General features: G+C 39.4%; 1 protein-coding gene across 5 annotated transcripts in view; it reads right to left on the reverse strand.

Annotated features, from left to right (window-relative positions):
* Positions 1-14579, reverse strand: part of prkcz (protein kinase C, zeta) — a 229631-nt gene that overhangs the window by 63376 nt on the left and 151676 nt on the right. For all 5 annotated transcript variants that reach the window (XM_036141694.1, XM_036141676.1, XM_036141719.1 and 2 more), the window contains 2 exons: positions 11107-11186; positions 10688-10777 (listed from right to left, as the gene is read on the reverse strand). In XM_036141694.1, the coding sequence (XP_035997587.1) occupies positions 10688-10777; positions 11107-11186 (170 nt within the window). The remainder of the gene's footprint in view (positions 1-10687; positions 10778-11106; positions 11187-14579) is intronic.

A 14579-nucleotide genomic window follows, 5' to 3' on the forward strand; every position in this document is an offset into this window, starting at 1 on the left:
TTACTGATTCCCTTTTATTTGCCTTGGGGCTCCACCCAGGAGGCAGACATGCTGCAAGAGTCTTTGCACATTGTTTAGGACTATATCAGTCATTTCTAACACAAACAACCCCACCCCCATGTGCCAGTTCAGATCATCAACAGGAGAATGTGTTTTCTACGTTGTAGAGGCCTTCATATGTACAGTAGAGCTAGAGAATGGAGGCTGATGAAGGCGCTTCAGAATGTATGACAGCTGTGTACTGCTCTGCCGCTCTGAGCTGACTCACACTAAATGTGGGTGTGGAGTCTTTGTTGTTTTAGATGATTTTTAATGGAACTGTCAGAATGTGGAGTCAAAGCACAGATCATCTGTCAGCAGCTGTCTGTCAGGAAGCAGCACACAGTCATAATGCTCCAAATAGGAATCAGAGATCATTTTAAGATTATAATCAGAGTGTGATTTTATATTACAACAAAAACTTTATTTGAAAAGTCTGAGATAAATCAAGTGGATAACATTTTAAATTGGTTCTTTAATATCGGAAAGTGTCAAAGTTAATAACAGTGGAAGGTATTAAACAATCTAACTCTAGTTTCAAGTTCATTAATCAGGACTACATTTGCATCTCATGTCTCAATATAGCATGAGTGTCCAAACATTTTGTCATGTGGGCAAACAGTGTGAGGGCAAAAAGTACTTGGGGGGCCAAAAAATGTAAAAATAATTTAAATAATAATTTAACACCTAAACTTACTCAAATTTAACACGTAAACTTACTCAAATATTATATTTTTTAGCTCCACAAAATAAGACGATGCAATTTTAATTAAACAAATTAGCGAGATTCTTTGTATGAAAGGGATGTGTGAATCATTGATCCAAAACTTAGAAAGGGTTTTGCTCACTTGCTTTATTAAAATATGGTCATCCAGTCAGCAAATTATTTAGGGTTTGATTGAAAATAAGAAAATTAAAAAGTTTGTATTCTCTATATATATATATATATATATATATATATATATATATATATATATATATATATATATATATATATATATATATATATATATATATACACACACACATAAATATATATATATATATATATATATATATTAGTGCTGTCAAACGATTAAAAATTTTAATCGCGATTAATCGCATAATGTCGATAGTTAACTCGAGATTAATCGCAAATTAATCGCATATTTTATCCTTTTATTTCTGAAAGTGTAATAGCCTGTTTGGGCATTTTAATATGCAATTTTGCAATAAATGACACTAATAAAATACATGCTTGTACAAAACATATTTTTATTTTTTTATTTTTCAAGCACTTGTGCCAAACATCCTGGTGCCAAATGTTAAACTCTGAACTATAAGTGTGTAAACAAATGTGTAAATAAATACCTGTTTTCATGCCGATATATTTTCTTTGCCTCTTAAACAAAGATAGACATGGTATTATGCATAAACATATAAATTAATAAAAATTGTACATTTCAATAAAGTCATAAGTTTTGTTCATTTCTTCTCTCTCTCTCTCTCTCTCTCACACACACACACACACACACACACACACACACACACACACACACACACACACACACACACACACACAGACACACACACACACACACACACACACACACACACACACACACACACACACACACACACACACACACACACACACACACACACACACACACACACACACACACACACACACATCTAATTCTGAGCTTTCACACCAACAGCCATAATTTCTTTGAATATTTTTGCTTGCTGTTTATATCCATATTCATAGAGTTTAAGCCTGGGAAAAGATTTAAAATTTCCAGGTCATTCCAGTCTTACACTTTGCTTGCAACTGGGCAGGAGCTTAGTACCCTGAAAGAGACTGTTTAGCAACTGTTTAGTAACTCCGGGTCCTTCGTTTGGCAACGTGATTCATCCTTAGTTTGTCAAATACAGAGACAACAAATTAATAAGCATTAAAGTACGGTTTATGGGTTGGGGTTTCTGCAATGTTATCAGCGTGTTAAAAGCTCATATTCAGAACCAATGTCTGCTTAAAATGGTGATCTGCACCAAGTAATCTACTTTCAGCAGTTATCACCGGTTATTGCACCGTAAACTGCAGAAAATACGGGCAGAGTTGCTCTGTCTGCCTTTACTACCGTCGGCTCCTATGGCGGAGGGATATTTCAGCTGGATACACTCAAATGTAGTGCAGGCAGGCCTCTTAATAACCCCTATTTTGTCACTTATTTTAGAGCCCAAATAGGCTATTTCACTTTCAGAAAAAAAACCGCAACCCGTGACTCATGAAATTTAGAAGCGCTTTTAGAAAAAAGAAGCCCAAAGTCGCATGTGTCCGAGGGTAAAAGAAACTTCGCGCTGAGCGCAGCGTGGGTCTGTTTTGCTACAGTTTTCTAGCACTCTTGAAACTACGGAAAGCGCCAAGGGTAAAAGAAACCCAGTCCGGAGAGCGCGGCGGGGGGAAAAACATTAGGGAACGGTGTGTGTGTTTTGACGCGCGATTAACGGCGACAAAAAAATTGTCGGCGTTGAAATGGGTTTACGTTAACGCCGTTAATACTGCGTTTAACATACAGCACTAATATATATATATATATATATATATATATATATATATATATATATATATATATATATATATATATATATAGTACTTGTTGATGGCTGTGTTCAGACAACAGAACACCTCCACATGCAGTGTGGCATTGGCTCCAAATGTTGTTCGGAGACCGTCTGATTTCGTCACGTTAGTGGCGGTAGAGCTTGCTCCAGCTGCTGCTGTGCTGTTTGCGGTACCTAATGCGGACGTGACTGCGTTGGTTACAGAAAAGTATCTCGACATTGTTAGCTGCTGTCTGCTCCTTGCAGCTGATCTGTGGCTGTCTGCAGTGGTGTAGTGGTCCCTGGAGAAGTGGGTATACTCTCAATGTTTGCCCTTTTAGACGCAGCTCAGAAAAATGCTGTTTTAGAAACAATGACATGTAACACTGCTCTATTTAGTTTACCCAAACATCCATCACTAGGGTTTACTCATTTTAGCCTAAAATATTTAGCCTAAAACACTAATATTTCCTTGAGCTACTACGTGAGGTGTGAAAATACTGTTGTCTCTTTTTTTTAAAGATTTTATCCAGCTTCTGGCAGGTAATGTAAAATGTTCTTTGGTTTATATAAAAGGAATTCCTACACTACATCCAGAATCAACATTTCATTACTTTACTGTAGGTTTTTTAATATATACCTAGATGATAAGGCATATGGAAATTCCTAAATTTAATGAAAATCTATAGAAAGAGATAAAGTTAAAGGTATACTATGCAACCGGGGTTGATTTTCCAGCAAGGCTCCCCCCAGAGGGCGAAAGTAAAAGTGCACTGTTGTAAAGATGCTCAGCTGTTCTGGTTTCTCCATCAAGCCAGGCGCGGTTGTTTTTAGCTTAGCAGACAGGCGAACGCAACGAAAAGTGGAAAAAACGGCAGTACAAACAATGACTAACACAGTGAAAGTATGAACATCAAGCTTCCCGCAGCGCTATCTTGGCGAGGCGGCGGCGGCCGCCACCGGCCGCAGCCACCGCCTCGCCAGTTTTATTATTATTATTATTATTATTATTATTATTATTATTATTTTATTTTTTTTTATGTTGGCGAGACGCTACCGCCGCCGCCTCGCCAAGCCGCAGCCGCAGCCGCCGCCGCCGCCGCCGCGGTAGCGTCTCGCCAACATAAAAAAATAAATAAAAATAAAATAAAAATAATAATAATAATAATAATAATAATAGTAATAAAACTCGATATGCTTGCATGTTTATTTGACGTTAACACGCGGTTCTTTGTTGTTGCTTTCGCGCGTGCATATAGTGAATGGCAGGGCAAAAACACATGGAGTTCTCGCCGTAAAGCGAGACTTCTGTGTGTGCGGGCCGAGAGCTCTTGCAATTGCAAGTACGGTATTTCCCCCACAGACCCCCAGGGCGGCCGAGAAAACCTTTGTTCGACCTGAAATGACTCATTTAATCATCCAAAACGGTATGGAACACATTAATTAACTGAAAAATGTTGCATAGTATGCCTTTAATGATGAGGAGAATATCAAAACTCAAATCACTTTGTCTTTGCAAATCATGAATTGTCAAATATACCAGTTGAAACACCCAAAGAAATGCTGATCCTGTTGATTTAGACACCCTGACAATGAATATTTAGCCCCTCGATTTTAAAATCGACGGTGATTTTAAACAGACAGTCAAAAAGGGACCTCAGTTAAATCATTTTTATCATGTAAGGAACAAAGCAAAGGTAAAACCTATTCTTTCAAGGCAAAAATATGGAAACACTACTCTAAGCCTTCATTTCTTCATGGTTGGATTAGTGTAATTCTCTTTATCTCTGAATAGGTCAGTCCTCACTCAAATGTCTGCAGCTGGTTCAAATGCTGCTACACACCTTTTAATGGAAAAACATAAAATAATGCATATTACCCAATCCTGGCCTCCCTTCACTGGTTGACTGGTTTATATTAGAGTTCAGTTTAAAGAACTTCTATTTGTTTTTAAGGATTTGAACAGCTTACTATTATTATTGTTGTTGTTTTAAACTGTTGAGTCTTTACCCAAGTCATTTTATTAGATGTTATTTTGTTTTACCTCCTGTTAAAGTGCTCTTTAAATAACAATGACAATGATAATGATTATGACCACAAGAAACTTTTGCATCTTCACCCAGAAGCTAGAAAGAAAAGTGACAAAAAGATTTTTCACACCTCACTTAGTAACTCAAGGAATTATTTTAAACTAAATATTTTATGCAAAAATATTAAACTGTTTATTGGTTGTTGTTTTTTTCTTCAATCCCACTGTTATGTTTAGTAATTTCTGCTAAAAGCTGCAGCATTTTCATTTAATCCATCTGAATGCAGTATTTGCAAGCCCTACTCTGATTGGATGAAAAGAACCCTGTCTGTGATAGGCTGGTGAGGTGGACAGTTTTTGAAGTCGCCAGTGCACAGACAGAGTCGAGCAAACAGAGAAAACATAGACATTATATGTTGTGTCTATGGGAAAAATAGCCGAGCGAGCGCACAGCTTGTGTTGAGCGTGGAAGTAGCAGGTCACGGCAGACAAGGAACCGAGCGCGAGCGAGCATAGTGGATTGAGAAGAGTTTATCAGAGTTGAGCGTGCACGTGATGTTTAAACGCTGAATACCTGTCTCACTGCGTGCTCAAACAAATATCGCTCCAGAAGTGGGTATACGCAATGCTGACAAAAAAACAAGTGGCTATGCGCCGTATACCCGCGTACACCCTGGACTACACTGTCCGACTTCATGTGAGATCGTGAAGCATTGATACCCATTGTGCAGCTTATTTTTTTTACAAACACGGCAAAATCCTTCCTCATCCTTACCATTGACAGGCTGCAGCCATGTCCCGAATTCCTCGTTTTCCATCCACTTTTGTTGAAATTTGCATTTTGCCAGATCTTTCTCCGCCTCGAGCTTCTTTTCCAAACATTGTAAAAACAAACGGCTTAACGATCAACTGGAAGCAGTTCAGCGCAAACACGCGGAATCAGTTATATCTGATAATATATCTGACAAAACTGTTTTTGTGACCGTATTTTTTTAGAAAAAAATAATTGCCACCAATAATCACATTTAATGACTTTTAATGCTAATTAAGGCCTTAATTTTAAATACATTTATTTAATGACTTTTAATGCCCCGCGGAAACCCTGTTGTATCTAATGAATTGGTGCACCAAAGTCTGCATTAGAGTTAAAGTAATTGGATAAATGTGGTCCTATTTACTATGAAATTAAAGTGTGTCAAAAGTGGAGTTCTTTAAAAAAAATTATCTGTGTTGTACCTAACATTTTCATTTGTAAGAAGAGTTTACCTTATTTGCACATACATTCTGTCCTAATTAAAAATAAAAAGTCTCTCTCCCTGCATCAAGTACCTGTGCTGGTGGGCCAAACTTGACTTGCAGTTGGTGGCCACACGAAATCAGACCAGGGGCCGCAAATGGCCCCAGGCCACACTTTAGACACGTCTGCTGTAGAGTTTAATTCATCCACATGAGTAGATCTGAATGCCTTTTTTAATGACTGAAGATACTGGGTGGTATGATACAACCAGAAGCACACTTCTGGTGTAACCTTTTGAAAAGTACAGGTTTTTTTAAAGGTTTTTGTGGCATTGGTGGCCTTTTTTGTAGTAACAGGACAGGAAATGGGCAAAGAGAGAAGGGGGAAAGACAAGCAGCAAAGATCAGAAGGTTGGGATTCAAACGGCAAATGGCTGAGTCAAGATTAAAAATTGTCGTATATGGGGTGCCCACACAACCGCTACACCACCTTGCACCCCTTATAGAATAGGTATTTAGGTCCTCTTAAATGACTCTTTTCAACACACATGTGCACACACACGCAAAACAATATGGGATATAACCACAATAACCATCCAGGAATCAACCAGCCTGATGTTTCTATTTCGTTACAGCAAAGAACAACGTCCACAGAAGACTCCAAGCCTGTCTGTTTGGGTTTGGTCTAATGTAGTAAAATATGATATGGGAAATGGGCTGAACTTAGTAGTACCTTTCTAGTCATACTGATCTCTTACAGCACTGACCACTATCCACATTGCTAACCTTGGACTGAGTGCCTTGCCCAAGGGCACATCGGCATGTGACAGGGAGGAGGCCAGAATTGAATCGACAAATTTCCAACTGCAAGACGACTGCTCTGCACAGGGTGATATGGCTTACCATCAAGATTTTATTATGTCAGGCTTGCACGGTGTGACACAGAGGGCTTTCTAAACTTTTAAGCCATACAGGATGTACCAGGGCTTTAAAAAAACAAAAGAGCACACTGATGTACACAATCTGGGAAGCCAGACAAACCAAAAAAATAAATAAATTATAACAAAAGCCGGGAACACAAAATAAACAGGAAAATGGCAATGGAACACACACCCAAGGATCTGACACCATGGCCTGCTAATATGCCCTGAGATGGGATTTCAAGACACAGGCTCACTGGGGTGACTTTTACAATTAGGACCAGATGTAAGAAAAGCCAAAGACAAAACAACCTGAAGCAATGCAGCCAACGGACAAGACTAAACTAAATCCAGCTGAACACAGCAAAAACAAAACATCAGAAAAAGAGGTTAAGGTACTGATGACCTCTAAATAAAATTAAAATCTATTGGAAAACTGCAATAACCAAGATTTATCACAACAAGCAGCAAAGCCGGTTTTCTAACAACAGCCTATGATCTACAGTTGAACAGGAAAGACCCTGCTACTGGATGGAGAGTGTAAAGGTTAATATCAGAATCAGAATCAGGTTTATTGCCAAGTAGGTTTGCACTTACAAGGAATTTGACTTGGTGTTCATGGTGCGACAAAATAAAATAAATTAAAATGGATATATATACAGAAGCTATATAGACTCAGTAAACTGTGTGTTAATGTAACGCAGAAGCTTGTAAGTCCTGAACGGGGTAGAGAGACAGTGTCCAGTTTTACGGGCGGCTCTTGGCCTTGTTCATAAGGCTGGTAGCAGATTGGACAAAACTGTTCTTGTGGCGTGAGGTTTTGGTCCTGATGGACCACAGCCTCCTTCCAGAGGGAAGTGACTGAAATAGTCTGTGACTGGGGTGCGAGGGATCAGCCACGATCTTCCCTGCACGCCTCAGAGTCCTGGAAGCGTACAGGTCCTGGAGAGATGGAAGATTGCAGTCCCCTTCTCTGCAGACCGGATGACACGCTGCAGTCTGCCCTTGTCCTTAGCAGTGGCACCAGCGTACCAGATGGTGATGGAGGAGGTGAGGATGGACTCAATGATGATGAAGTAGAAGTGCACCATCATTGTCCTTGGCAGGTTGAATTTCTTCAGCTGCCGCAGGAAGTACATCCTTTGCTGGGCTTTTTTGGTGAGGGAGTTGATGTTCAGCTCCCACTTTAGGTCCTAAGAGATGATAGTTCCCAGGAAGCGGAAAGAAGCAAACAGGTTCTTGGCGTAGGTACCTGCAGGATCCAGGTGCTGGAGGATGTAATGAAGGGCCAGGTTGACAGTGTCGTCTGCCGACCTGTTGGCTCTGTAGGCAAACTGTAGGGGGTCCAGGAGGCGGTCAGTGATTTCTTTTAGGTGTGAAAGCACAAGGCGCTCAAAGGACTTCATAACCACAGAGGTCAGAGCGACGGGTCTAAAGTCATTAAGTCCTGTGGTCCTTGGCTTCTTGGAACAGGGATGATAGTGGAGGATCCACTATCCACTATTGCTCCTTGGTTTCCTACATAGATGCATTGGCGGAGGGAACGTGCATTTTGGAAGATAGATCTGTTTTATTGTGTCACTGTCTTCTCAGGTTGATCCAGAAGATTTTTAGCAGGACATTCTTTATTCCTGAAGAATGTTTTTGCCACTAATTCAAGAGAGTTACACCCCTAGTATCAAATTGCTGGTTCAGCTAACAAACTGGCATGAGCAGTTTGCTAGCTGAACCCCATAGATTTCTACAGCGCATTGAGTGCAGATATTTTACACTCAATTATATTTAATTATATTTACATGGACGTACATTCAACAGGCTTGCATATCTGTCATAAAATCCTTTTTGTTAGCTTGATGTGATAAAGCAACATCATTTTTGGTTCACATTAGCTTTGTTCAAAATCATCAAAATCAAGCAAAGTAAAAACTTGAAATATTTTAAGGTCACTTTATTAGCTCATTTAATTTGAATCAAATGTTTTAATTACTTATATACTGTGTTTGTAATGTTTGTGTTGTTTTTTGTTTTATCAAAAACACAAATCTCTTGTAAACGAGATCTTGCATCTCAACGAGTCAACCTGTATAAAACGTTAAATAGAATGGAAATAACTCACTCTGTATAACAAGTCTGTATGATTTGAACTGAATTACTACACAGTTACCTTTCTGCTGATGTTCTAATTCATTGATTGGCAACTGCAAAGAACATTGCTTTCCCTTCAGGCTCATTTTCAATTTAGACAAACCACTACTCCAGAACTACAGGCCCATCTCAAACCTCCCCTTATCAGTAAGATTATTGAAAAAGCTGTGTTTCTTAAACACCTTCTTAACAACGACCAGCTGCTTTGACGTTTTACAGTCAGGTTTCCATGCTCACCACAACACAGAGACCGCCCTTATCAAGGTGTTTAATGACATCCACATAAATACAGACTGTGGAAGAACCACAGTGCTGGTACTATTGGACCTCAGTGCAGCATTTGATACTGTTGATCACTCCACTCTGTTAGAACGCCTGGAGAACTGGGTTGACCTCTCTGGTACAGCTCTCCACTGGTTTAAATCTTACATAAAGGACAGGGACTTTTTTGTATCAGTAGGTGACTTTACATCAAAGATGACAAAAATCACATGTGGGGTTCCCCAAGAGTCCATCCTGGGTCCTCTCCTCTTCAACATCTACATGCTCCCTCTTGCTCAGATAATAAAAAACAACATCAGCTACCATAACTACGCAGACGACACACAGCTCTACATCACCAAGTCACCAGGTGACTATGAACCAGTTCAAGCATTAAGTAAATGTTTAGAAGAAATCAATGCCTGGATGTGCCATAATGTTCTTCAGTTGAATAAAAACAAAACTGAAGTAATAATCCTTGGACCAATAGAGGAGAGATCAAAAGTTAGCACACAGCTTCAGCTGCTTCAGCTAAAAACCACTGATCAGGCCTGAAATCTCGGTGTAGTGATGGACTCAGATCTGAACCTCCAAAAGCATCTAAAGACAGTTACAAGGTCGGCTTTCTATCACCTGAGGAACATTTCCAGGATTAAAGGACTAATGTCTCAGCATGATCTGGAAAAACTAATACATGCGTTTATTTTTAGTCGAATTGATTACTGCAACGGTGTTTTCACAGGTCTGCCTAAAAAGTGGATCAGACAGCTGCAGCTGATCCAGAACACTGCTGCCTGCATCCTCACTAAGACTAAGAAAGTAGAGAACATCACCCCAGTTCTAAAGTCCTTACACTGGCTCCCTGTATCTCAGAGAATAGACTTTAAAATACTTCTGTTAGTATATAAATCCCTGAATGGTTTAGCACCTAAATACATCACAGACTTGTTATCAGTGAATCAACCATCCAGACCACTAAGGTCTTCTGGCTCCAGCCTTCTCTGCAGAACAAGAACCAGACACGGAGAAGCAGAATTTAGTTCCTATGCTCCACTGATCTGGAACAAACTTCCAGAAAACTGTAAAAGTGCGAAAAGCCTTAGTTCCTTTAAATCAAGATTAAAAACACATTTGTTAAGGACTGCCTTCGACTGTTCTAGTTAACAGTTCTACTGAAATATCACTAGTTCAACTTTTTTAGTCCCACTGTTTTTAATGTTCTATTTTGTTTCTACATTTTATTCCTACTTATTCTGTTTTATTTTCCTATATTTTGATCATGTAAAGCACTTTGCATTGTCTCTGTACTGAATTGTACTATGCAAATAAATTTGCCTTGACTTGCCCTGCCTTTTCCTGAAATGACTGTTCACATTTTGACAGATCAAAGTGAAAATTTCAGTTGTTTTTTTGTGCCAAACAAACAAAGAAAAATAAACTATTTCCCACCTCTCACCAATTCAGTTCTTACCTGCTCCCAGTCTATACTGCGGAAAAACGTGTGTGACTTGATATCTGTGAAGCCTGTTTGGACCTGGCAACCCAGGCGCTCCTTGGGGTCCTGTTGGTATCAGACACGGGTTAGTAAAAGCAGATCGGCAACACTTCTGGATTACAGTGACCTATTTGATTCTTTACATTGTTTGTCCTGCAAGAATGTGGTGCATTTATATTTCGATTTTGTTGCCACATGGCTGTTTGGTGATTGGGTGCTGAAGGGAATGCTGTATATGAAATAACTTCATAATAGAAGTTTGAACAGAGCACCGAGGCTTCACTGCCTGTCCGATGCTCCAGCCCAAACACTTTGCTGCGCTCCCACACCAGGACTGCAGTGAGCAGCAGAGCTCCCAGATTCACACTGAGATGATGGGAGTGGACTGCTCTCACCTTGTTTAGAAAGCCCTTGAGCACGCTGGCAGCTTTCACTGACAGAGACCTTGGGATGCGAATGGGCTTCTCGAGGATAACTGTTGGCACAAAAGAAGAAGGACAGCAACAGGAGGAGAGAGAGGGAGAGACAATGAAAGGGCAGTCGTGAGCTGGGAGAAGCATGATTCAACCTGCCTGTGGGTGACCATGTCTGCTGAGTGGGAGTGGGAGGAGGGGAGGACATACAGAGAACACTGTTCTGTTCTCCACATCACGTTCTACGCTCCACTAGTAACCTTGGAACTCACACAAATGAGAACAGAAGTGTTTGAAAAACGATTTTTTCCCCCCGTCAAAACCTCCCTTCAAGGGTGTCCAAGAGATTCATGCTGAATTTCTTTCCAAGGTAAAGTGATCAGAGCATGTTTTTCACTCATTGTTCAGAATGACACACTGAAACATGCTGTTCTGTTTACATACTTCAAACTGCAGCTAGTAACGTTAATCTGGTTTGCTTTGACTAAAGACATTCAGGTCAAGGAACAGTTTGCAGTTCACACTAATCATGTATTCAGGCAGGGTTAGCTGGAAGGATCTATGTGCTGGCAGGGGGCAGTGTCTGAATTTACTTTGGGGGGGAGAGGGGGGGGGGTTGGTTCTTTAGTACATTCTCACTGTATTTGTATAGAAATGAGCCACCAGCCCATCAGCTGTTCTGTACAGATTCTGTTTTTGTCCCAATAGAGAGGAGTCAGAATAGTTAAAAGCCATCCTCAACCCTATGAGAGCAACAGGCATTTTTCAGTAAAGTACCACTGCAAATCTAATCATAGAAATCAGGTGACTGCATCTAAGAGGGGTCAAGTTTTGGTAGTACAAACCATGTCTGGATTGTACGCTGCTGGGCTTGTTTTTACTGTCTGAATGAAAGGGTTGAAACATTTGTCTGGTTCTTGTACTCCTCCAGCTTCTCTGGAAAGCAAAAAGCTGCCTCTGTGACAGCCCATCGCAGCGCTGTGCAACTCTGGGTCGGCAAGTTTCAGTCAGTGAAAACACATCAGGATTGCTGCAGGGTAGAGCAATAATTCTACGCACATGACTTTATGCAAATAACACATTGAACAAGCTGAGCAGATGAGACAGAACCAGTTAACGGCTTTCAACTGATATTTACAGAACCAGTGATGATTGGAAATGGAAAAATCATCGAGTGCTGATCCCTGGCCGGACACCTATGATGCCTTGTTAGAAAAAAACAGAGCTGTATTTGTTGACATGTATCAACCGCTGACGTTGTGTTACCTTAACGCATCACATTCCAATAGGTAATAGGTAATGTTTGTACAGTAATGCTTATGTTGGTTTAAACAATACATAATGGACCCTAGTAGCTAAGACTGAAAATGCATCAAACTCACATGAAGTACGGCTCCTGTTATATAGACCAAAACGTCTGTCTGTATTTATATTTATTCTGTTGTACGTCCTGTTTTAGCTAGTCACCTCCATGTTCAACGCACGTGACTAAGAGATGTCCGAATAGGTGTTGTTGAAGTATTGGTTGGTATCGCTAATCAAAGTACGTAATTTGTTTTTCAGTGGGGTTTACTCCTGCTCTACACGGCAGCAGGAAAACCCCTGGACTTCATGTTAAGAGCACAGCATTGATTTTAGGATAATTCAGCAACAAGGAGTGTGAAAGAGCTTCATGAAGAGGACGAGGATGGACTGGAAAGGCCAGATTTGGTTTTCAAGAGCTAAATGTATTTTACAACTGGGACCTTCCAAACAACCACATAATCCTCCAATTAGGATGATCGACAAGCAGACAAGCGGACGATAGGTCCAGTTGAACCAGAAAGCCCCACCTTTTCTACACATGAACATGGTCCAAGGTATGTTTTTAATTCCAACACAAAGAGAGTGTAATAGTAAGTGAATGAGTAAATGATAAATTAATTGAATAGAGTTCATCACAAATCATAAAAAAAATCTTCTGCTTTATTTACCTTTTGTAAAGGTTTAAAGGCAAATAACTCTGGCTTTGTGTCCTATGTATGACTGCTGTGCAGGCATGGCACACAATTGCAGGCAATAGCAGCAGAATATGCAGTTTCCTACTGAATGAAATGCAAGAAAATAAATAAAATACAAAACATAAACAGGAGTATAAATAGATTTATACCAGTTTAAGTTCTGAAGATAATCATTACCCTTGTCATCAATTTCTGTATCCATGATACTATTCATAATGGTTTGTGGATCGTACAAGTCATATTCTGGCTCACAATCATAATGATAAACTGCTCACAGCAGGAAAGATTTGTTTGTCTGAGTTGTATTCTTCAGAGGAAAAGTCTGTCTGACTAAAGTCAATAAATCAGCCAGAAACAGGCTTCTTTGTATCAGCCCTTGTCCTTATGACCCCATCGGGTCACCCGTCACACAGCACCACAGGCACCACTGGTTTTCAAACATGTTTTCAAAATACATCGTATTTTGCACAAATCCTGGAATTAAATTTCAGATTTTATAATTTCAGGTTATCTGAACAATCTTTGATCTGCTCTAGTTCAAAATCAAAAATACTTAGTTTGGTCAAATGCAGACCCAATTTCTGCCTGCACTAGAAAGGTTTTCTTTGTCTTTCTGCACAAACTATTGACACTCTTTAAACAGTCAATGAAAATACAGTTCTGTTGTCCCTTGTGTTCATATAAAAATTAGATAAAAGTATTTATATTAGTCACTATTTTAATTTCCTGTGAGAGTTTAGGATAAAGTACATGCCTGCACACCTCTGTGTGATTAAATGACTTAACATGTATAAATTAGAAGTCATTTGTTAAGAAATAATATAAAACATATATCTAATTAATTAGAGACTATGTTGTCACTGCATTTTAGTGGAAATATGACTTTTACGTATAGTTCTCAATGTCTCGGCCCCCAGTCTGAATGTTGCATAATTAAACAAAAGGCAATAAAATAAAAGCAAAAAACTTTTCTGGCTTGAAAGCATGGTAGCATAGCAACATGCTTAAATACAACATCATTAAAAGTGCAACCCATATAGCAAAAATATATATATATATCTCAATTTATTTGTTTTTCTTAACATGACTGAAAGAAGAATAAACTCTTCTAAACTTTTATGTGCTTTGTCATATAATAATAATTTCCTGTTGGCACGGAAATGAACCACAAATCTGTGGTTGTACGGACTTTGGAGAGTGACATAAAATGTATATAGTGGGATAAAGTACACTGTTTCATATGTAGTTGGTACTGATGTGGCAGCTGTGTTTTCTGGAGTCTGTTGCAGGATTGTTTGAAACCATCTAATCTTAAATGTTGATAAAATGGTTTTGATCGCTCAAATGCGAGCTGCCAGAAATGACAAAGACTCCTGGATAGGTGTCGAAATGTTTTCAGAAAAACTGAGCGAAGGTCTGCTGTTGCGATGACCCAGATAATTGAGAATTTGCACA

The sequence above is a fragment of the Fundulus heteroclitus genome, chromosome 1, assembly GCF_011125445.2.
Source record: "Fundulus heteroclitus isolate FHET01 chromosome 1, MU-UCD_Fhet_4.1, whole genome shotgun sequence".
Taxonomy (NCBI): domain Eukaryota; kingdom Metazoa; phylum Chordata; class Actinopteri; order Cyprinodontiformes; family Fundulidae; genus Fundulus; species Fundulus heteroclitus.